The following is a 24,367-nucleotide window of genomic DNA, read 5'->3' as shown; positions in this document are numbered from 1 at the left end:
GCTACACTGTAACCTTGCTGGTGATTCCACCAGGCTTTCTTCTGGGGCATTGCGGGGCTAAAGGCTCAGGGGCTCTGGTCTCATGAGGCGTAGTCATTGTCTACAACTGCAAGTTCCAACCCCATGTCCTGTAGCACACGGTGTCCTCATCAAATTCCAGCATATTCTATTACTCCAATTCCCTTTTCATGTTTAAGCCGTTGTGAGGAGTTGCTATGCACTGTTCAACAGCTGCCATTTAGCTCCCATCTCCCCCACCCCAGTAAGTTACACTTTAGTCTTGTAGATTAACTGGAAATGAACCATTATCCCTCATGGGGAAGTACAATCGATACGAACTTAGAGCACCAGACACTTTCATTGAATGACAGGCCTTAAATTTAAGGATTCTCACACCAGAGCAGACAATTCCAGATAATAAAGTCTATTAGCCACGTGTGTGACAAGCTGCATATATCATAAATTCTGAGACCAAAAAAAAAAAAAAAAAAAAAAAAAAAAGTGGGTCCGGGAAGGAGCACCAACATCTGAAAACTGAACTGCAGGTGTAGGAACATGCCGGTTCCTAGATGGGTTCCTAGTAGGGAGGAAGCAGGGAGAAGCTGAGCAGAAAAAAGACTACACTGCCTACAGTAAGTTAAGTGCTGGAAGGCGACACCAGGCAGAGACAAATCGCAGCAGGTTTAGCAAGTTTCAGTAAGGTGCAAAACCACACTGTTTTCAGTACCTACTAAGTGCCAAACTATGCTAGGTGCCAGCCGCACAAAGATGAATAAGGCATTTTGCTCGGCTGATGAAAACTCACAGTCCCACAGCAGAGACAGTCAAACAAACAGAAAATTTCAGTGCGGTATAGTAGCTGAGCCAGGTGCTGCTGGAGGGCAGGAGAAGAGGCCAGCTGGTGTGCCCCAGTGCAGGGGCATGCCACGCATCTCGCAATCACCGTTCCCTCCGACTTTCTGTAGACGCCTTCTCTGGCTTTCTGATGCAAAAAAATAAGGAAACATGGAGAATATATCTATTTTTAAATATTTATTTCAGAGGTAAATTCCTTTGTCCGCGTAAGATTCAGGAGACGCAGCTCAGTCAATCTCTACAGCAAAACCCGGGAGCACTGGTACATCTGATTACATCTGATTACTGACGTATCTATTTCCCACTCAATAAGGGAGAGGCGGAGAAACACACAGCAGCTTATGTGCACATCTGTACAGTGTGCCTCCAAGTCCTCTCTTGCGCTCCTGTTCCGTTCGTAAAACAGATTTTAAGCTTTCAGAGATTGTTCTTAAGGGGAACCAAGTCAAAACCCACCCCCCGCCCCTCCCCTGGCAAATGCAGAGCTCACCAGCTCAGGAAGATTAGAGGAGCAAATTTCTTCCACGCTGAACCATGGCTATTTCAGGATGGGGGCAGAGGGAGAGGGCTGGACAGGGCACTGGAGGGGTGTGATGGGAGGGCCCGGCGAGATTCCAAGAACATTAAAAGCCTCACACCCAACCCTAAATGCATGGAACTCATTGCCCCCTAACCCCCCTCTAATCCAAATGACCTCATTAAGCTCTCTCTTGCAAAGCTGCCGTTTCCTTAAGAGGGAAAGCCCCAGGACAGTTTGTGGACAAGCTGATGAAGAGATGCCTGTGCCAATATTTGTTGACACTACAGCAGGATTCTTCAAGCTTAGTGCTTGTCTTCCAACACCGATGGCGGCCGCTGAGTTGCAAGACAATGGAAATATTGTCAGTGACAGAAACCAGGCTCCGGAAAGTAAATAAAATCTCTCTAAGGTCAGCACGGTTGACAGGGTGGGGAAAAGCAGTTTTAAAAATCAAGCCTTAAACTGTCATGATAGGTTTGATTAATGATTTCATTTTTTAAATGATCCTAAATAAGTTAAGATGCACTGAAGCAAAAAATAGGACCGGGAAAAGCGGCTGATGACTTACAAAGGAAACTGTGGGTTCCTGTAGCTCTTTGAGAAAAGCTGCATTTAAAAGGCATGGCAGGCCCCTCTGTGGTCTTGGTTAAGTAGCGTAATTACTCTGGGCTTTGGGTCTCTTTCCAGTCAAAAACAGCGGAGTGGAGTATAGATCCCTACCTGCTTTAAACCTCTGTGCCTTTGTACAACTCCATAGATTATTTCAGAAAGTTTTAACGACTATCTTTTTAGGTTGAAAAATGTCCAAATTAAACATTTCTTTTCTAGTCTATAAGGAAACGGGTGGAGCAAAGACCATGTTACCTATATAATGCAGTATTTGCTCTCTGTTGCTCTGGATGACAAAAAGCTTACTTAATGTTTCATTTAGAGAAGAAAGTACTTCACCTTCTAGTTAAGATTACTTTGTTTTCAACCTTGTTTGTTTTATTAAAAAATAAAAATCTTAAAACCACCTGGGTGGCTCAGTCGGTTAAGTGTCCAACTTCAGCTCAGGTGATGATTGCACTGTTCGTGGGTTTGAGCCCCACATCAAGCTCTGTGCTGACATCTCAGAGCCTGGAGCCTGCTTGGGATTCTGTGTCTCCCTCTCTCTCTACCCCTCCCCCGCTTGATTGCACGCACTCTCTCTCTCTGAAAAATAAACATTTAAAAATTATTTTAAAAATATATAAAACCTCTACCAGGGATTTTCTTTTTCCAATAAATGCTTCAATTCATTAGAAAATAAAACATACAAATCATTTTCAATTCTGGAAAAAAGTTAACCAAAAAAGCAATCAAAAATAAATCCATTTAATATGCAGCAGGCATCCAAATAAAAACAACACCTGTTTGTTTAAAAAATACATATTACAATTTTCGTTAAACTGTAAGACTATCCTTTTCATAGAAAAACTATTTAAGTGAATACTCCTGATCACTGGTTTAAGAAAAGGAATTTAACAAGAATGTTCAAAACAATGATATCGCTAATAAGAATTGGACACAACCCCAAAGTCCGCCCATATAATGGGTAAATGCGTATTTATACGCTGGATAGTATACAGCCAGGAAAAAACTAAACACACTACAGCCACACAGAACATAGATGAATCTTGGGAATGCAGTGCTACATGCAAACACAAGTCACAAAAAATACACACAGCATACTTACGTTTATATGAAGTTAAAAAACGAGCAAAGTCAAGCAATCTGCAACTTAGAGATACAAACATATGGTAAAACTACAGAGAAAAGCAGGATATGAACAGAGAATGGAAATACTGGTTACCTCTAATGGAGGAGAAGAATGGGGCAGTGTTGGGGAGAGGCACAGGGTAACCTCAGAATAAATGTCCTTTCTTTAAACTGAGTGGAAGTCACACACAGGTGTTCACTATATTGTTATTCTGTATACCGTATATATATTGTATAAACAGTTTTATCTATTCACATTTAATTTTTTTAATCTTAACAACAAGGTAAGTTAAATTATACCCATCCTGGAACAGTACCTAAGGCAGTAAAGCATGATGGGTAAAATACTGAACAGCGCCCACCCTTCACTCACTTGGCAAATTTGGACACTAATGGATTCCCTAGGACTTCAGCCAGGACTTCACCATTCCTTGGGGAAAAAGATATCCTAATCATTCCAGGGAGTTTTATAGTCTAGAAATAAAGAACTAGGTAAGGAAAATCAAATGAGTTATAATAAGAGAAAATCAGAAATTTTCTTAAAATACTGCTGCAGATCTACTCTGTACCCAGGCAGCACTACTTCTCAAAAAGAGAAATTTGGGGGCGGGGGGTGCACCTGGGTGGCTCAGCCAGCTGGGCGTCCAACTTTGGCTCAGGTCATGATCTCACGGTGCGTGAGTTTGAGCCCCGTGGCGAGCTCTGTGCTGACAGCTCAGAGCCTGGAGCCTGTTTCGGATTCTGTGTCTCCCTCTCTCTCTCTGCCCCTCCCCCGCTCACACTCTGTCTCTGTCTCAAAAATAAATAGACATTTAAAAAATGTTTAATTTAAATAAATAAATAAATAAAAATAAGAAATCCTTCAGGAGTCTAAGCTCCAAATTAAGAGTTCCCTATTTGTGACAAAGTTGGGATTTCTCCTCTACTCCTCCACCCATATATTTTGAGTAGGGCTTTTTTCCCCCCACTTTCTATATTAGCAGTATAGAAATCAGAGATTATCTCCCAATATAATTAATCTCTATACCACCTAAAATGTGATTTCCTCTCCTCTGCCATACTATCCCATCCAAGAAGAGGTCTATTTCTCTGTTTCCTCATTTTTAAGTGCAAGAAATAATAGTATTAAATAAGTGTTTGATGTCATATTTAATTTTGTGTTTATATTTATTTTGTTTATCATTGTTATTACTGTCCTTTAATCAAGTTCGTCTCCATTTGGAGTTAAAAAAATCAGAGGTAGCGTGTACCTTCTCTTTGAGAAAAAAAAAATCAGAGGTAGCGTGTATGTTTCTCTTTGAGGTCAAACAGTGAGTGCCTACTGACATCGGTGATTTCTTCTTCTTAAGTTAACCTACCTTCCAGTGTACGCACCTCTTTCCAAGTCCATTTTAGTGGTAAGGGCAATGTCTGAAGGATTCTCAGCGCCGTGACTGGATAAATATAGTGGGTAGGAAGTTATCATGAATCAAATTTATTTCATATCTCCCACTTCCGAAAGGGCTCCATTAGCTCAAAGGCTGCCTCAGACACCAGAAGCCTCATCCTAACCCAAGTGCCTAAAACAAAATAAGAGTGCACTGAGGCACCAAGAGAATCATAGTTTGTTCTTCCTGAAAGGTCTGGTGGCCCCCTGACCCTGAATAATTGAAAGTTCCGAAAGGTGTGAATTTCCAAGGCAGAATGTGTGACCACAATCGAGGGCTATGGTCATGTAAGTGCAGAACTTGTATTATTATTGCTATTATTTCCAGGGACAGACAAGAAGTTAAAGTCAAGTGAGAAGTATGTAAAAGTTTACCCAGGGGTTCCTGGCTGGCTCTACTGGAAGAGCTTTCTACTCTTTTTTTTTTTTTTTTTTAAAGTTTATTTATTTATTTGAGAGACAGAGTAAGCAGGTGGGAGCATGTGAGTGGGGGAGGGGAAAAGAGAGAGGGAGAGAGAGGATCCCAAGCAGGCTCTGCACTGTTAGCACAGAGACCAATGAGGGGCTCAAACTCACAAACTGTGAGATCGTGACCTGAACTGAAACCAAGAGTTGGTCCCTTAACAGACTGAGCCATCCAGGTGTCCTGAGCTGTGCGACTCTTGTTCTTGGACTTGTACGTTCGAGTCCCATGTTTGGGTGTAGACATTACTTAAAAATAAAATATTTTTAAAAAATAAAGAAAATAAAGAAAATGTCACCCAAACCTCAAGCTGAAAAATGTCAGTAATTTTGGTACTCCCAGACTCTAAAAAGTTTTCATCTTCAGATTTCCTTTGGGAAAACCCACTGAGGGTTAGGACAGCAAAGAAAAGTCCCCAGAATTCAACGGAATCCTGACTGCTTTATTGTAAATATTGTTAACCCCTCTCTTGGTGCAGAAAAATCTTGCGTTATTTCTAGAAAGGGTCAGAAACTCAACCCTAGTTCCAAGAGCCTTGTCTCAATTTAAAAGCGTCCCTGCAAAATTTCCCAGTAAACTCCCACTTCCAAGGCCGTTCACACATCACAGGATGACAACAGAACCCTGGTCTGTGATGAATCAAAGGAGGTATTTTGTGGCCTGGAATAACTAAGATGACATCACATGTTGTGGATCAGTAATAACCGTTATTACACAACAGAGGAACCCTACTTCCAGTAGTCTAGTTCAAGGGTCTGCAAACTTTTCCTGTAAAGGGCCAGACAGTAAATAGTTTGGGTTTTGTGGGCCATACTGTCTCTGTTGAAACTGCTTCCCTCTGCTGTTGAAGTATGAAAGCCCACCCAACACAATATGGAAACAAGTGGGTGTGGCTTTGCTCCAATCTAACTTTATGGACAGAGATATTGGGACTTCAGGTAATTTCCACATGTCACAAAATAAGTCTTCTTCTTTTGATTTCTCTTCTTCCATTTACAACTGTAAAAACCATGCTGAGCTCATAGCAGTAGGAAAACAGGTGGCCGGCCAAATTTGGCTCGCCTTTGGCCTAGCGGTCTAGAGAAACACAGTAATCATGTACGTTACTACCCTGAGACTGCGTGGCTAATCTTGCATGAAGTCTGTGCATGTTCACCACACCTTTATCTTTGAAAGCATTAAATTAGTACTCCTTAATCTATCACTCTTCCCCAACACATGGGGGAGTAGGTCTGCTTTATCAATAGCAGAAACTGAGGCAGTGAAGGGCCCGAGAAGGGTTTTCTGACAGGATTTCCACTTTGAACTCTGCTCCCACATGGCCTCTTTATATCAAGTACGTGCGATTTCCTGCCTGGCACTGCATGCATACTGTATTATCATGTAATAATAATGATCGTTTTGTGACCCAGGATGATGAAATTCTTTAATGCATCCTTACTATATATGATAATTAGGCAACATGAGTGGCTGGGCGGGTCACTGCCCGATCAGAAGCCATCAACGGCTGTCAGTGATGAGGAACGCCTCTGGTAATAAGCACGTACTCACAGGGCAATTTCCAAAATGAAATATTCCATTCTCATTTTTAAATCTGTTTTCCTGCTGGGGACAATACATGTTGAGCAGGCATCTAAGGACCCATGCTTCAGTCTTCAGTAGTATAACCCATTTCCTGACCCTTGACTCTTCCTTTCTGCACTTGCCAACATTACTTCTCATCCCCAACCCATTTCTGCCTATGCCCCTACTACTGTAATAGACATATGTACACACTGCTTTTCTGAATTCATGGCTTTACCAGAAAATTCTCAACAAGCTGCCAAAAATCTCTATCTCCAACTGAGTCCTATTTCAACATTGGTTCTGAGGAATTTAGGGAACCAGTTGAGTCTTCTCTATGCCAATCACTACCTCTCCATGGTGGCCTTAATGACATATCAACTCATTCTATTTCACCTGCTTCCACTTGGCCCCCAACCCACCACTGAAACTGAATGATGTCATTAGACACTGTTTGTAGGAATCATCGTGATAAATGGGTGGAGAGAGGTACCACCCTGTTCACTGGGGCTTCCTTCATACCATGGAAGGCGAGAACTCCTCATCAAGAGAATTTTTCTCACACTATGGAGGGGATTCACTGATTAAAGTATTTCATTAGCAGTTACTTATCTCCTAAGATACCAGTGGCTAGCTGAGAAACACAATTCCAGGAGAAGTCCATGTAAAACCCTTGTCCACACAATCCCATCCACACAACAGTCACCATTACCATTCAGAATGCAATCTTCAACTAGCCTACCAATTTAAAAGCTGTAGAACAGGGGCTTTATTTGGAACTCCCTGTGAATCACAGACCAATATACTAGGACAATGACTATCTCCCAACCTACCTTTTCCCACATCACCTCAAAAAAGGTCACAACTGAATTATTTTTCTCTCTCAGTACTCTGAAATAAAAGAATATTCATATTCTCTTGTACAAGACTATCCCTAACTGTACTCTTCAAAGAAGAAAAGCATTTAAACTTGAGAAATTCTGCCACTTTTCTAAAACAGTTCTTGAGATACACAGCTGTATGATGAAACATTTCCTACAGGTAATTAATCCTGAGCAACTCTTGTAAAAAATGACATAACAAAGCACAGTTTGTGACGATGTCATGTTGATCTGTTTGTGCCACTCATTTAGGAATTTACAAAATTCTGAATTTATATCATAAAACAGAAAGGTGAGGGAATCAAACATGTCTATTCATAAAGACCTGAACTTGGCTCCCAGACCACCCAGGATGCAAGAGGCCTCAAAAGGCAGTTAGTGAAATGACATAATTCACAAGAATGCCCTAGAGTGAAGTGATTTTTTTAAGGATATTTCGTTTTTCGTGAGTTTAATTCATCAAGGATAGTGATCTTTCTCTAAAGGACTGTGCTTCAGACAACCAAGACACGGTTATGATTATAAGATTATTGTTTTTAATCGAAGCTATCAATTCTGAGCATTTACGCTCCAGGAACTATGCTAAAAGCTTTATATGCATTATCTCATTTAACCTACATGACTAACCCTATTAGGCAGTTAATATTATCTTTCCATTATAGATGAAGAAATTGAGAGTCAGAGAGTTTAAATAACTTGCCTAAGGTCAAACAGTGCCATCTGACTCAAAATCCATCCACAAGGATCATTCCATTAAACCGGCTTCCTATATTTGAGTCATAGGGTACAAATTATATCAATCTCACCTTTAAGCTGGTATCTACACTACAATGGCTCCCAAACTTGACTTTTCACTAAAATCATTACAATCTCTTTTTGAAAACAGAGTTTCCCAGAACCTACCCCAGCCCAATTAGATATAATGTGAAAAAAATTAGTCTCTTATTCTTTTTAAAGTGATGCCAAACCAATAGCCAGATTTTTTTTCCCCACTAAACTTAATAGTGAATATTTCATGAAAAATATTCCAAGTCTTAACTCACAAGGCAGTCAACTGGCATTTAGTGGTTAAGCATACATATTCTTTCTCTCTGGTTCACAAGAATGAATGAATGAATGAATGAATGAATAGCAATTCCACCTTTGACCCCCACAGAAAAGCTTTATTCAAAGAATCATAGCTCATGGAAACACCTTAAGGAAAGAAGCCTTGGGAATGTCATACTGAGAAGGACACTAGTATCCAGGGGCAAGGAGATGTGTTCAGAATCACACAGCCAGAAGGCAGTAGGTCCACAATCTCACTCCAAAGACCTTATGGCTTCTTAGAATTTGTCTAGAATCATTCAGAGACCCAAATAATCACAGGAAAGGAAAGACTGGAGGGCACACACTAAATGATTGGCAATATGTGTAAAGGAGTTACCAGGTTCAAAGTAAACTCCTTCACATTCGTTGGGCCTTGCTTTATATAAAGTACAGACTTTCTATGGACTCCATGGAAAGGGACAAATGTGACTTCTAATTTACGCATTTTCATATGATTATATACAGTACGGAGCTTTGTACTGAAAGAAACAGACCTGAGTTCCAATCTCAACTCTGCCACTTACTCATGTGACCTTGTTACTATCTATTTCTTAGTGTCCCTGTGTCTCATCTTTCTCACTGGAAAAGCAGTGATCACAACTATTACAGAGAGGGTCTCCCTTTAAGGTAAATGCCTCAGTGCAGGAATGTGTCTGCCATGCGGTTACCATTTATAATTATTTCTATTTCAACTTTGCAGTTACCTGACAAGTGAAACACTCTGCTTATGCAGCTAATTGTTCTAACTGCCAAGGTTCAATGTCCCAGTTTGAAAAAAAACAAAACCGGAGCTCCCACAGAATGCTCCTCTATGCTGTACTCTAAACTGAGGATTGAAAACATGCTTCCAGAACACACAGCTGTCTAACGTGCTAAGAACAATAATGAGTTGCCATGATATCCAGGGATAACACAATTAACAACGTCCTCCAAAACAATGTCCTCTGGGGCGACTTACCAATTATTTCAGTAAAATGTTCAGTCATGAGAAGAAAAGGAAGCTGGATTGGAACTGGGAGGATTCCTACCTCTCTCTCTCAGTGAAACTTGCTGAAAAGTAACCGTAAATATTCTAAATCCTTGCCTGTCTTTTCCCAAGGAGTTCCAAACAGAAGATCCAAGGTGGACCTGTTGGATTTGTTGCCAACAAACAGACTTCCTCGGGTGGCAAGAACAGGTCCTTCTGCATTTTATCCTACTTAGAGCATCCTGCGGCAGCTCTCTGGAACTTTTTCTTGATAATGTTTTCTCCATTCACTGCCTCCAGCCCAGCTGGTCCATTTTACGAGGAGTAAGATTTCACTGAAAAGATCCAGAAGGTTGACTGAGTAAGACACGGTGAAAATTTCAGCCCGTCTGATCTACTCTGGCCACTGCAAGTGCCTACACGGGTTAAGATAAATTGCAGAACTTGTTCCTGCAACTCGTGGAAGTCTGTTCATGGACAACAAATCTGACAGATCCACCGTCCCTTCAGTCATGTCCAATTTGGCCACAATCCTCTAGATGTGGTCATTAATTCCTGCTGCTGACCGTGGCTGCACTGCTGAGCACCGAAGAAAGCCCTGTGGCACTGTCTACAGATCGTCCGGGTGGGATGTGGGCCCTACAGTACTTAGATTTCTTTGCTTCTCTGTATGTACAGTTGACTCTTGGACAAGAAAGAGTTTGCAGTGTGCCTGAAAATCACCATCTAACTTCTGATTCTCCCCAAAACTTAATTACTAATAGCCTTACCCACAACCTAAGCAGTTAACACATATCTTACATGTTATGTGTATTATGTACTGTATTCCTACAATCAAGGAAGCTGGGGGAAGGAAAATGTTATTAAGAAGATCATAAGAAAAAATACATCCACAGGGCTGTACTGTATTTATATATACAAAAAAATCCATGTGCAAGCAGACCTGTGCAGTTCAAACCCGTGTTGTTCAAGAGTCAGCTGTACTGAGGCAGAGAGGGGTGGTCTAAGAAGGGGAAACGCGTTGGCCAACTCCTGTTTGGGCCACACTGAAGAATATTTTCCCTTTGAGGGATGCAGAGAGATAAAGCCCCCAAAGGCCACATTTTTGTCAAATATCTTAACAGCAGTATTTCTAAATTGGAACTATTTTGCAGAGAAAAGAAAAAAGGTCTTGGATGTTAAGACAGGCTGAGCAAAGCACCTGCCACCACAGTTGTCACTGTAGAGTAATATGGTCTAGGTTAACTTCTCCAAACCACAGGATGGCCATTTATTATTCCTAACACACAGCTATCTATGTGATTTCCATGGTAACAGTTCTCATCCCTTCTTAACAAGCCTTGATACCACATACCAAAGTTTTAAAATCAAATCATGGGTCCAGGGTGCTTGGGTGGTTCAGTTGGCTGGGCGTCCAGCTCTTGATTTCGGCTCAGGTCATGATCTCATGGTGCATGGGTTCGAGCCTCACGTTGGGCTCTGTGCTGACAGTGCAGGGCCTGCTTAGGATTCTCTGTCTCCCCTCTTTATCTGCCCCTCCCCATGCTCCCTTGCTCTCTCTCTCTCTGTCCAAATAAATAAATAAACTTTAAAAAATAAAAATAAAAAATAAAATCACAGCTCCAAAATATAAGGAGCACTCGGTCATTTCATATGGCAATACCGACATCATTCTTCCCTCTAATAAGCTACATTTTAATTTAGATTCTTTGGTATTCACAGCTATCCCCAGACAATTGTTTTGAAGTTAAATTGTCACTAGCAATGGACAAACCTTGCTCAAAAGCCAAGGGTGGCATATCGTATCAGCAAATACATACAAATGCAAGATACAAAAAAAAAAAAAGTTATTGTGATTTTAAACATCACTAAGAAGAGAAAAAAAACCCTAATGACTCTTGCTTGCATGATTATGGATGTATATCTAAAACAAACACTTCTTGGAGCAATTACCTCCTAGTCCTAGTGCCCAGCTCAGAGAGCGCTTACTCATATGCCAAAGTATTACTTGGGGAAACGGCAGCTATCCTGGTGATAATAGTACCCCCATCCAGCCAGGGGAGGTTAAGTGAGATCCAAAAGCCAATTACAGAAGCTACAGTGGTTGTTTTAGTGAGAGTTGTACACATGTATCTAATTATAAAGTGTTTTTATTTCCCCACTGTGAGACTGCGTACAACAAGGTCTGCATTTAAAAGCTTCCCCTGTTTCAGGGCAGAAAAGCTATTAAGAAAGCTATCAAAAGGTCCACAACATTAAGAGTTTCATGGACATCTAGGGTCTCCCATACTATCATTTTTCAATGTTTATATTACGAAAAATTTCAAACACACAGAAAAGAATAATGTAATGAACATCTGTATACCCACGACCAAGCTTTGTTAAATCTCGATGTTTGGCCATATTTTACATTAGGCCTTTTCTTTTCCTTAATAAACTATGACATAGGACAATAAAAACCTGTGGGTGGCCTTCCTAATCCCATACCTTTGCCTCCCTCAACAATATGTATCAGTCTGCATGTTTTCAAGCAGCATATAAACGGTATCAGGCTGTAGGTATCAATCTACAATTTGTTTTTTTCTCAACACTGTATTTCTAAAACTTATCCATATTCATACAAATAGAGCTGGTCCATTCATTTTCGTTGTATAGAATTTCACTGCTTAAAGGGAGCACATGTACTTTTATCCTTTTTCCTTCTGAAGGGCAGTTTGATTTAGATTTGTCACTATCACAAACAACACAAAAATGACCAGTCTTAAACAGGTGTCCCTCTGCACACATACAAGGCATCAGCCCAGAGGGGGAGCGGGGGCTGGAAGGTACATGTGTATCTGTAGCTTTACGGGTATTGCTACACTGCTCTCCGAAGGAATCGTACCGAAAAAACATTCCCACCACCACCAGTGTATGAGAATGTCTATCGCTGTCATCGACCAATAGAGTCAGATTCTTTGATTTCCACCTATCTGATGGGTGTGAAATGGTATCTCATTTTAATGTGTGTTCTCCTGATTAACAGTGAGGCAGAACATCCTTTCATCTTTACCATCTGGATACTCATTTCTATGAACGGCGAATTTTTCTACCTGCCCTTTTTCTCATTGCTTTGTAAGAGATCTTTCTGTGTCCTGTGACTTTGGGAAAATTACTTCTCGGCTTTCCATTGGTAAAGTGGCGATAGTAACACCTACGTCTTAGAGATGATCTGAAGCTGATCATAGAGCACTCAGTCCCATGCTTATTACACGTTAGGCATTCAAAAAAACCAGTCACTCTTTCTATGACTGTTATGAATGTGAATAAGAAGGTTCAGTGTATTTCTAACATATCTCAAGTTTATAGCTGCCTTTGGGATAAATAAAGCAGGATTCCGGAAGAGGAGTCTGGGCAACTCTCTGTGCCCAAGCTATTTCCCCACCACAGAAGAGATAAAACGAGGACTCTGTTCTTTGTAAGTTACCATGAGTTAAATGTACAAAGTCGCTTCCTATAGATATTGCTTAAACTAAACATCTACCTTGAACTTCCTTCAGTCTACAAGCGGCTGTGCTCCGGTCTGTGAAATGACCATAATCCTGAATTTCAACAAAGGTTATGTTACAGAATGAAAAGAACTCTGAGGAGAGGGAAGTGGGTGGTGGAGGCTGGCAGGTTCATCAGTATCAGGAACTCGCCGGGTATTCCTGGGGTGGAAATACAGCCACGACTTCATGAGACTGCACCAAGCCCAATACCATTCCATTTTCCCACACTTCATAAGCGATCCTTGAATAAGAAAAGCCAAAGGACCGTCATCATATCACTGATCGCACCTAAGGGTTTTTGTTGTTTTTTTTTTTAAATAGTGACATTGACATCGCCGAGGCGGCAGGCAATCCTTTTCAATGCACATTGTGAAAATGTTTATCTATCCCCAATATCGAGAGGAACATGCTGCTAAGGACGTGTTGGTAAGCTAGAAGGATGCAGTAAAAAGGAATCACGTAAGCCTGTCTGCTTGAACTCTTAATGTATTTAGTTTCATGGTGAGATCCTCCCAGATTGGCTTCTATTCAGTCGTATCTTGACCTTTCCTTGGAGAAAGGCCATGTTCATCTTTATGAACTCTGCCAGTGGAGTCAGAAAGCATATATAGCTGTTCTCCAGGCCTATCAAGTAGTCCTGACATCAGCTTCAGCTGGTGACTGGCAGGGTCCCTTTTCAGATGTACTTGCACATCATCTAACGTTCAGAATTATCTCCCTCCGTATTCAGTTTCAACTGGCACTAAAGAAACCAGAGACTTTCTTTTGCGACTAAAGCGAGGCCCTCTACCCCCCCCCCGCCCCCGCCCCCCTGCATCTCCTCCAGGGCAGTCATGTGTAAGAGTCAACTCTAGCCCAAACATAATTAGACCATCTTCTGATACCTATCTAGGAGCACTGCTTTCTTCCTTAAACGTATGCCAAGTTTCCACTTTCGAGAAGTTAAATTGCCATATAAAAATGCCCTGGTGATGATGAGTAATTAGACACTGTAATGGAAAATTAACTGTGTTTTTATTTAGAGCATTCATTTTCACAAGACTTTTTTTTTTTCTAACTGCTATTAAGCTGCAATAAAAATAAATTAAATCCTGAGAGTTTGCAAAGGTTTTCTGGTTAAAAACAAACAAACAAACAAACAAACAAAAACTTCTCATTCTGGAACCGTTTGTTTTGTTAATATCACCAAGTTTATACAAGGTTCTGAATTGAACCCCATTATTAATACATTCTGATGTCAATTTTAATCCCGTCAACTGTGCTGTAGAGGAAGAAATAACCACTCCAATCTCACAGGCAGCTAACGCAGAGACAGGCACCAGAGAGGCAGCCGAGAAGGGCTTGTCACATGCGTCAAGGGCCTTCACCCGAATAGCCACAGTCCCTCTCTTTTTCCCACTTTGTCATGCTGCTTCCGAGGGAAGTGGGCCACTTACAGGCGTGGTTCCTGACAGTTCGGAACACCCGTAGGCTCTGGGCAGCCCTCGGTGAAGAGGCTGATCCAGCTGTGAACGTGGGGTTCATCTCTGGTGCCACACTGAAAGCACCAGCTCCATGAGCCGCGGTGTAAACCAGCATTCCCCAAAGAACGATGTCAAAGGAGGTTTAAATCTGTACATCTCAACCCAATCCCTACAGCCCCTCTGTTCCAATCCTCTGGTCCCACATTCCACTGAAAAGTTCATCAGCGGGTTCGGCCACAGGCCCTGGGTTAACTTCAATTTGGAGCTGGATTCACACAGCCCGCACACTGGCGGGGCAGGTTCTGGGACACCCACCAAAGTTCACAGGATTAGTACAGATGAGGGAGACTCAGATCGCATGGCCTACCTAAGCTTTTCATCTCTGTTCCTCCCAGACTGCAAAACAACATGCACATGACACCTAAAAATGCTTCTGGCTTGACATTTTTTCAGTCTCCCCTCAGTGAATGCTGAATGCTGGGCAGGGCCCAGACTCCGGGTGGCTCGTTTTAAGGGGTCCGGCACGTATGGAAGCAAAATCAACTTTAGCCATTTACTATCCATGCACCGACAGGTATCTCAGAAGCCCCATGAGTTCTGCTGGGGGGTGGGGGGGAGGTCATGCTGAAGGACAGGGGCTTCGTGCAAGGCTGAATGGAGAAGTGTCAGGAGTTCTAGGGAAACCCGCTCTTTTACTTTTTCCCTACTCCTTCCCTTTTCTTTTTTTTTTTTTTTTTCATTTTAATCTCTCCTTACAATTTAAACAAGCTTTTATAATCCTTACTGCTTTCCTATAGATTCTTGGGATAGATATATTCAAGCTAACAATCTTTTCACTTAGATTCCCTAGGTAGGTTAAATAAAACTAGCAACTTTATGCAGTCCACGCTTGTATCCAAATGCAGTTTTAGTCGAGAGAGGTACAACCAACAAGAACTTGAGCAGACTGGCTTCATTAAGGAGTTACTGTCTACACCATTTCATTTTGGTTGTATTTAACGGGATTAATATGATAGTTCGGTTGGTGATAACACCCTTTAGGTGGAGTTCAAAGACAAAATTCTACATGGTAAGCAAAAATATTAAATTGTCATAATGTTCCCCTATCCCAATTCCAAACTGCCCATCATATGTTCTAGAGAAGAACAAAGAAGGGCTCAGTAGTGGGTCTACAGGTAGTTTAGAGGAATGTTTAAAGTATCCCAACTGTGAGTCAAGATTTACAATAAACTTAAACACAAGGACTCAATAACAGTGCCATCACCAAGCAAGTATAAATATCTGTAGAATGAAATTATTAAATTAAATGATACAAAAGACTGTAGACATTTGGAGAGGCATTTTAACATGTGAACTATACATTCTCCCATGGGTTATTAGGAAAATCAGAACCGGAGAAGAAGCTGCTAATAAACTCTATTCACTAGTTCAAACTGACTCCGAAGGGTCCCCTGAGCCTCCCTGTTTAACAAAGGAGTTACAAAATTTAAGGAGTAAATGAGACAACAGCTGAGGATCCCAGAAGAGTGCAGCTCCAAATATATTCTGACCCTGGATGAGTCCTATATCCTGTGCACCCCTCATTTTATTTACCCTTAGAATGGGAACAGGAGAAGCAGTTATAAGTAATTGCTAATAAAAGCCTATTTGCCTCTGGCAGAAATGCAAATGCTTGGTGATAATGATCATTCTCCCAAACCCCAGTTTACATTTTTCCATTAACATTTCAGTCCTCAATGCTCAGGTTCCCAAGATCCTGTGGGTTTTAGTCTTAGACTAACAGACCAAGCTGAGATTTGGGGAATCACGGGAGCCAACTCCACAAAGCAATAGCTGGCTGTCCAACTCCCAAAGAAGTCATTACACATGTCCCCACCTCATTTCATTTTTCACTGGGATGACACCGAATCTTTGTGATCAAAATGAACCCAAGGACACCACCCGAAAGAACTTGTTTCTCTTGGACCCACCAAAGGATAAAATGTTCTCAATGCCATCTCTTAAGATAAACACCCTTCCCCAAATGCCCCTTTTAATTGGCTGGTTGACTGTCCCTTGGGTGTGAGGACACGGATTTATCCCGGGTGTGAAACCAAATTGGAAAAGTCTTCTTGATTTCTGAGTCCCCTAACAAGAAGGGCAGCAGTGCCCAGTGTGGACTGAAAGTGTCTAAGCACTGATGTGACCCCAGCACTTCACAAAAAAAAACTATATTCTAACTGGGGAGATTAGATTAGATTCTAACTGTGACCTCTGTGATCCCTTCCAGCTCTGTAACCGCAACAGTCAGCTCGACACGACTGGCCACCGAAGGTCACCGGGAAATCCAACAGAACCATTCCACCGGAGAAGGAGAAAGGAATTAGCCTATAGGTTTTGGTGGATTATTTAAAAAAGCCCTGTGCTGGTCACAGGCTGAAAATGTCCCAAATATCTACAATTCACCTTTCCCCCAAAATGTGCATGTGCAAGTCTAGGGCAATTCTAGGTTATAAGCATAAGCAATTATAATAAAACTCTAAGTAATTAGCACAGTAGGTTGGTTTCTCGGCATCCCCATGAAAACCCGTAGGATAAATTGTATCCTCGTTTTTGTGAAGCAGGCTATTCATCGTTTCCAAACAATCCTCAAATTTAGAAACCGCCTGTTTCTAAAGGTCAAACTGAAAGAGCCTTCAAAAACGACTCTGCCAGTATCTTTGCAATGGATTCCAGCCTGAGGAACCAGATTTCTCCAAGCTACTCTTCCCCCCAAGAAACGTTAATCACAACCAAAAAGGTGAAATAATGTACTCAAGAGTTAATAGTATTTATGACATCCTCAACTGCACCTCAGTTTTGGTTTTTAATCTGTCAATGTTCTAACACGTATGAGAGAATGTTAACGGATTTCTAAACGGCAGTATATTCCCGTTCTAATTGGGGATTGCTGTTACCAGATTTAAACAAAACAACACAAAACAAACAAAACACGTTACACACTAAATAAATTCCAAACATATTTCACCCCTCATAGATAGACTGAATAACAAACTTTTTTTTTTTTTTTTCAAATGGAGGCTCTCTTTGGGCTTAGTTGGTTTTTTCTTTTTTTTTTTTTTTATTTTATTTTAAATTTAATGACAAATGTTCCTTTAGCTTGGCCTCAAAGGACAGGATTCCCGTCCTCCCTGCCTATTTTGTGATGTAGAACATCTCTTGGGAAACTTCAGTAAATTTAGAGACAGCCTCCTAAGCCTAAAATTACTGCATTTGTAATAAGAAAAGGCCTGTTAAAACAAACAACAATTTTTTTGGAGGTGAGTATTCCATCAAGGTTAGAGTGTCGAATAATAAATGACTGTCAGGTGATGATCTGCCTGATGAAAAATGTTTCCATTTCTCAGTTTACTTGAATACATGTTCCTCTGCCTGAGGAGATTCAGTACCATAAATTGGCATCTGGATTACTAAATCTAAACAACAAGGACTACTTAATTATGTAGAGGCTTTTTAAATGCTGTGGCTTTTGTTCCACCCCAATTTTATATACTTATTGTGCAGGGTGGTAACTTTTTTTTATTCTTACTTCATTATTTTACCAGGCAAGGTTCACTTCTGGTAGTTATTTAAATCTTAAGAACAGCAAACCAAACGATGAGAAAGTTCAGTAATTTTAATTCCAATTTGTGCCTTTCACTTGATTTGAACTTTTTATACATCAGTTCTATGAAAAGTGCTAAATAATTATCTTTATCCAGCAAATGTATATTTACATATATAGTTGTATGATGAATGCCAGCAACTTATTGCCAGTTTTTTAATTAATAAAAAAGATTGAGTTTATCCAGTCTAAGATTTTTGATCTTGAACATAACTGTTAAAAACAACAAAAATGCTTTGAAAGTGTGGTATTTGCAAAACCCTTGAGAAGTCACTAATGGGATTCCCATGATCTAATACACGTAAGGCTTTAACTGTAATTGTAAACCCACTAAAGGCTTATGATCCGAAAGTATGGACTATTGTAGCCAGTTTTTATGGGCTTAATTCCACTGGCAAATCCCAGTTTCTATATTTTAAATCTCAACGAGAGCAAAATCATGACCTTTTCAAAAGAACAATCTAAAGAAAGTAAACACTGAAATGATAGGGCAAGAAAACCATTACCAACAACCACCCTTTCATACAAACCATCAATGAACTTCAAAAGCACAAGGCTAAGCAAAACTTTCAGCTCGTGATATATGTACAATTCACCCTTAACAGTCTCAAAACTACATATGAATCAACTTACTTCCTTCCGACCGATTTCCCATACAAGGTTTAGTGAAATACAGAACTTACTCAGCCCGTATTAATGACTGGACCTCTGTTCTCTGAGCAATTTATTCTTTTTTTTCTTTTTTTTTTTTTTTTTTTAGCATGTTATTACTATGATCCAATTCTGTGACTGCTAAAAGCCAGGAAAACTGCCTTCAGGACAATACACAGCAGAAAGTCGCTAAAAATTGTGCCGGCCCTGTGTCACACCTAGGTGTTCAGGTTTGTTCTGTTTTGTCTTAGGGTCCTGCAGGAGGGCAATGTCTTAGCAGGGTGCATTGAAATTTGTGATTAAATCTTATTTTTCCTCAAAGGTGTCTGAGTTATTATAGCACATGATAATTTATGCTCATTACAAGATTCAGCCTACCTCCCCTACCCAATATATATGTAGTCTATTCATTCGAGGGTTTGTACATGGCAGACGCATAAATGTAAAAATATATACATCAAGGATATCTACCTTGTTCCTAAAGTGTCTTAGTTGTTTCTTGTCTCATATGCTTCTTGGTTCTTAAAATTCGGGATTGCAAGTCTTGTGACGGCCTATCAGGCCTAATCCCACCTTACAGATAAAATTTATTTTACGAAGGTATAACTGAATATAGTATTCATCTTAGAACCAAATACATGTAGGAACAACTTGCTTTTGAAACAACTTTGCTGTATGTATTTACACACATACTGACTGTCCTAAAGGGACAATCCAAGAAACTAAGGATTCCAAGAACTATGTACTAGAAGCTTCAGGCCTGAAAGTTAAAAAAAAAAAAAAAAAAAAAAAAAAGTCTTTTGAAAACACTGCCAGCAATAATAATAATAATAATTAAATAAAAACGCTGCCAGCTCTTCGCTTTACTTTTTCAATATAACTAAATTATTTCATGGCACCCATGCCACAAACATAAACTCAAAGTTCCTTTTCGTTGGGAAATACTAAATTTTTACCTTCAGTTGAAACCACAGCTGATAACTTATTTTTTTATAAAAGTTGCTTCAACTTTTTTTTTTTTCTATGCCTGCATTTCGACAGCCTAAATCCTTTGAATGCCAGGGTGCACTTTGAAACTTGGAGCTTCTCTTAATGCGCTCAAAGCTTCAAAAATGCCTTTCGACTTCCTTTCCACACAAACCTACGACTTTTTCAATGTATTTATTAAATGTTATCTTTCCTATTGGCCTGAGTTAGCTCTTGTGGATAGAGGAAACCAGACGTGAAGAATGTTTTTATTGTTATGCCTGTTGTTTTCTTAGTCACTTAAAACAAAAAGAGGTGACCTCCTCAGCTTGCATGCACCACAACGCGACGTCTTCCAGAACTACCGCCACAGAGGGAGATCCTTTTAAGTGAAGTTCAAGGATTTCTGGATCTTGTGGAGAACCTCAGGATACTGATTAACTTGTAAAACTCCCAGGGGAGACAAGAGGAGACTGGACAAGTTAACTCGAGGCGAGCCGCAACACCACGTCCTGAAACAACGATTCAGGCGTTGAACCGGGTCAAGTGTTTGAACTTTCCGGCCGGCCGAAAACCACAGCGGCGCTGGGAAGGGGGTAGCTTTTCTCCCGCGGGCAGGATCGCCCGCGCTGCAGTAGCGGCCGCTCCTAGGGGGCCGCTACCTCCACTCCACTTCCAAGCTCGCGATCGACACCTTGCCCGGCCCTTCCCAGGTCGCGGACGCCTGTGCGATGCCCGCCGCTGCCTAGTCTAGCCCCCCACCCCGGGCCGGCGCACAACAGAAGAATCCCCGCGACCCTTCCTTTCGCCCTCCCGCGGGAGATCGGAAGCGGGAAAGCTCCCGACAACGGCGCGAAAGCTACCGCACCCCACTAACCACCACCATCCCCGCTCTGCGGCGGCGCGTCTTACCGGTACAGGAATGCAGGGGCTTGGGTCGCACGACCAGCGACGGGCACACGGAGTAGAGGGAAAGTTTCTCAAAGTAGTCGCAGGTCTCCTTGGAAAGGATCTCGTCGATCATGAAAGTCTTGTAGCGCCGCCTGGCTGCTTTGAGTTGGCCGGGCGAGCTCAGCCTCAGCTCCGCGTGGCAGTGCATGGTGAGCCGGGGAGAGCGCCGGCCGGCCGGGGCCGCGGGGGCTGGCGCGCCGGCGGGGACCTCAGCCCGGCTCCTCGGCCGCCGGGGAGGCGGCGGGCTCGGGAGGCGCGCGGAGGGGAGCGGGCACCGGGCGCGCCGGCCGCGCGTCTAGATCAGCATCTTCGCCGAGCCTTTTTGGGACAGCGCAGCTGTCAATCAGCGCGCGCTTCCTGCGGGGCCTGGTGCGGAGCCGCGCCGAGGGCCGGCCGCCGAGGGGCGTCGGCGCCCACCCCACCCAGTCCGCCCGTGCGAGCCGGCCGCGGACCTGCACGCCTCGAGCCCGCCTCTCTCGCTCGCCTCCTCCCGCCTCGCGGCGTCTCGCGCTCCTCTGCCAGCCTCTCTATTTTAAGACACTCGCTTTGGCTCTCCACCCCGCCCCCCTCCTGGGACGGGCTCCAGGTGTGTGTGCCGAGGGTGCGCGCGCGGGTGTGCGCGCCGTGCGGGGAGCGCGCGCCGCCCCCGCCCGCGGGCCGGGCCTCGGCCGCTCCTCCGGGACGCGACCCCGCGCGCCTCCTTGGAGGTCCGGTACTCTCCACCCGCCACCCGGGGCGGGGGGCGGGCAGGCGCGCCTAGTTCTCCCGCTAGGAAGAAGTCGAGTCCTTGCTGAGGCTCCCGAGGCTGCGGGCCCCAGGGCCGGCGCCCCGACGACCCGCGGGTCCTTATACCCGGTTTCCCAAGGACCCTCGGCGCTCCCTCGAGTTCCCTCCACGCGCTTGCCCCCAGCGGAGCCGCAAACCTGACCGCCCCCCACGAGATCCCAAACCGTAAATGACCCTTGCCCCGACCGTTATCCCAATAATGAATTGTAAAAATGAATTGTAAAAATAAAAAGTAATCCCCCAAAGGATTTTTTAAACCGTTTTCGCCGCCGGAAGAGCCAGCGCAGCACGATCCCGCGGTGCCTGCGGGCCCTCGTGCCGTCAACCCCACTCGCGGCGGCTCATCGCCGGCCGCTCCCGGCCGCGCGGCTTTGGTTCCCGGTTCCCTCGAGACGCTGAGCGTTCGGAGAGCCGCGAGGACACGTGCTTACTGGGGGGCTTGCCTTCTTCCTGCTGGGCTCCTAACCTCCGAGTCTGTTCCAACCAATCAATATCTGTAGGAACTTATGCGTTCTATTGGAATTGGTGGGCGAGGGGGGCCCCGCCTGGTCGCGCCCAGGACGGCTCCCGCTGCCTGCGTCCTAGCACCCCGCCCGGTGGCCGGCCGAAACCGCCCGGTGGCACCGGTTTCCCACGATTTTGTCTCCGAACTGGTGTGCGTGGGGCCAGAAGGAAAACGCACGAGAGGGAGATGTCGAATGGCAGAGGCGGACGGCCTTCTCCCAGACCGAGTTTGGGGCTGGGGACATCCCGCTCGGAACCTGCAAGCGGCCCGGAGTCGCGGCGGGCTCGCTGCGGAGCTGCTCGCCTAGGAGTCCGAGTCGCCGCGGAAGCAAGCGGACGCGAGCCCCTGGGCGGGTGGTTCAGGTTGAACGGAAGGGACACACCTGGAGGACTAATAAGTAGGCACTTAGAGAACATAAGAGAGCAATAAACCGGATCAGAGCCTAGTATCTGACAGGGCCGGCAGGGAGACTTTGGGGAGCTTCATTCCCGAAGTGTTCACGTGTGCCAGCGTCCCCACTCGTCCCCTCCTCTCCATTTAGAATGGTTTTCGTTCGTTCTCCTTCTCCACGCACAGGCGGCTCGAGGGCCCGCGAAGACTGCGGCTAGGTGTCCCGGCGGCGGCGCGCCTCCCGCCACAGGGACTGTAGGTCGTCGCGCTGGGCCCAGGAGCGCCCCGGGCCCCGGTGGCCAGTAGTCCCCGCCGCCTGTCCTCTGTCCGGCGCCTGGCAGAGGACCGCTCCCGGCTCGGCTCGGGCCCCGTCGCACGATGCCAGCCCAGAGGGGTTCTCCAGGGCTTGGGCGGAGCGGGGACCAGCTGCTCCACGAGCTGTGGACGGGTCCCAGGGGCGCGGCGCTCGCGCCGAGGACAATTTGGGGTAGGGGGTTATATTTTCTCCCTGGCGAGCGCGGAGCTGTTGGCAGGCGCCGAGAAACCGAGTGTTTGGTGGGATTCGAGAGCGCGCGGCGTGGGGAGGACCCCACGGGCAGCGCACACCTCCAGGAGTGCTCCAGCGCCTGGGGCGCCGCACCTGAGTGACAGCCTCTCCTTTTACCGGGCGACCCAGGAGAGGGACTCAGCGTTACCCGTGTGGACTGTCCGGTCCTGCCGGGCGCTTTGGGGACGCGCTTACTCCGAGTTACTCTTCCCGGGCCAGTCTTTGCATGGCTCTTTTTCCCCTGCACCTCTTGTCTCCTTTTCCAGACTTATTCCCCCTCCTCCTCCCCGTCTGGCTCTCTCCGCCCCTTTAACCGCCTTAACTCCTCTCCTCTTCTTCCTTCCCATTCATCCCTTTGCGCCCCCCCCCCTTCCCAGCACTTCGGCCTCCCCTCCCCTGTGTAACGTCTCCCTTCTCTTTTCGACCTTCCTTCTCTTCTTCACCCCATCTTCCATCCTGGTTTCTCTCTTTCTTTCTCCCCTTCTCTTCCTTCCCTTGCTCCTTCTCCTCTTCCTCTCTTCCTTCCCTCTCTTCAAACCCGGATCTGCAGCCGCGCTCCTGTGTCCCTGCGTCGCGGCGCTGCCACATGGGGGGCTGCAGGCAGCGCGTGGAGGGGACAGCGAGAAAGTCCTCACCGCCTTGCGGGAGGCAATCGCCCTGGCCTCTCTTGGCCTCGCCCCACCCCCGGACCTCCGCTCCCCGCTTGGCCTCTGGACCACGGCTCAAAATTTGCTCACACTCTCCCGCACACTGCCCTTCGATTTGAAATCTAACGCGTTTTAAATAGCTAAAGAATTTCTATTCAACTCCTTGGATTTTCCACTTTTTCCACCTCGCAGAGGGCGTCTGAGGGCACAAGACTCAGATGTAGGGGGGAGAGAGAGATTCCAGATCCCGGGAGTCTGGAGCCTCGAGCTGTCTGTCGCTTATAATCAAAGCTGAGCCTCCATTTTTTCATTATAAATGGTAATCGTAATACCTACCTACTTCACAAGGTTGGCCTTTCATAATCCATGCCTTTACAGAAGCTTTTCCCTTTATGGGAACGCCCTCCACAGCCTACCCCCTCCCTCCATCCCTGCCTGAAAAACTAGTTCAAGACCCATCTCAAATGTCACCTCCTCTGTGAAACGGTTCCCCACTCCCCAAGGCTGTTGATTCCTACCTCGGTGGTAGTGGTTCCTTTGCTGCATTATCTTTTACATGTTTATTTCACTCACTGGACAATGAGCTCCTGGTGTGTTACTCATCTTGTATAACCAATACTAGCATGACACCAGGCACATAGTAGGTTCTCCGTAAACGTGTCATGAATAAATGAATGCACGAAAGCTGAGATGATTCCATAACGTGTGTGTGAAAGACCCAAGCATATAATGGGACTTGAAATCTTGTACTGAATTGGTCTTTCTCCTCAAATGAGTCTTTGCC

The 24,367-nt window shown here is 44.3% G+C and overlaps 1 protein-coding gene across 1 annotated transcript in view; it reads right to left on the bottom strand.

The window, feature by feature from the left end:
• BARX2 (BARX homeobox 2) overlaps positions 1 to 21,276 on the bottom strand; it is a 76,219-nt gene extending 54,943 nt beyond the window's left edge. The window contains exon 1 of the mRNA XM_007082690.2: positions 20,670 to 21,276. Within this exon, the coding sequence (XP_007082752.1) occupies positions 20,670 to 20,856 (187 nt within the window). The 5' untranslated portion in view covers positions 20,857 to 21,276. The remainder of the gene's footprint in view (positions 1 to 20,669) is intronic.
• Between the last annotated feature and the right edge of the window lie 3,091 nt (positions 21,277 to 24,367).

The sequence above is a fragment of the Panthera tigris genome, chromosome D1 (genome assembly GCF_018350195.1).
Source record: "Panthera tigris isolate Pti1 chromosome D1, P.tigris_Pti1_mat1.1, whole genome shotgun sequence".
NCBI lineage: Eukaryota > Metazoa > Chordata > Mammalia > Carnivora > Felidae > Panthera > Panthera tigris.
The sequence above is the reverse complement of the archived record's forward strand: the minus strand, read 5'-3'. Positions and strand labels throughout refer to the sequence as shown.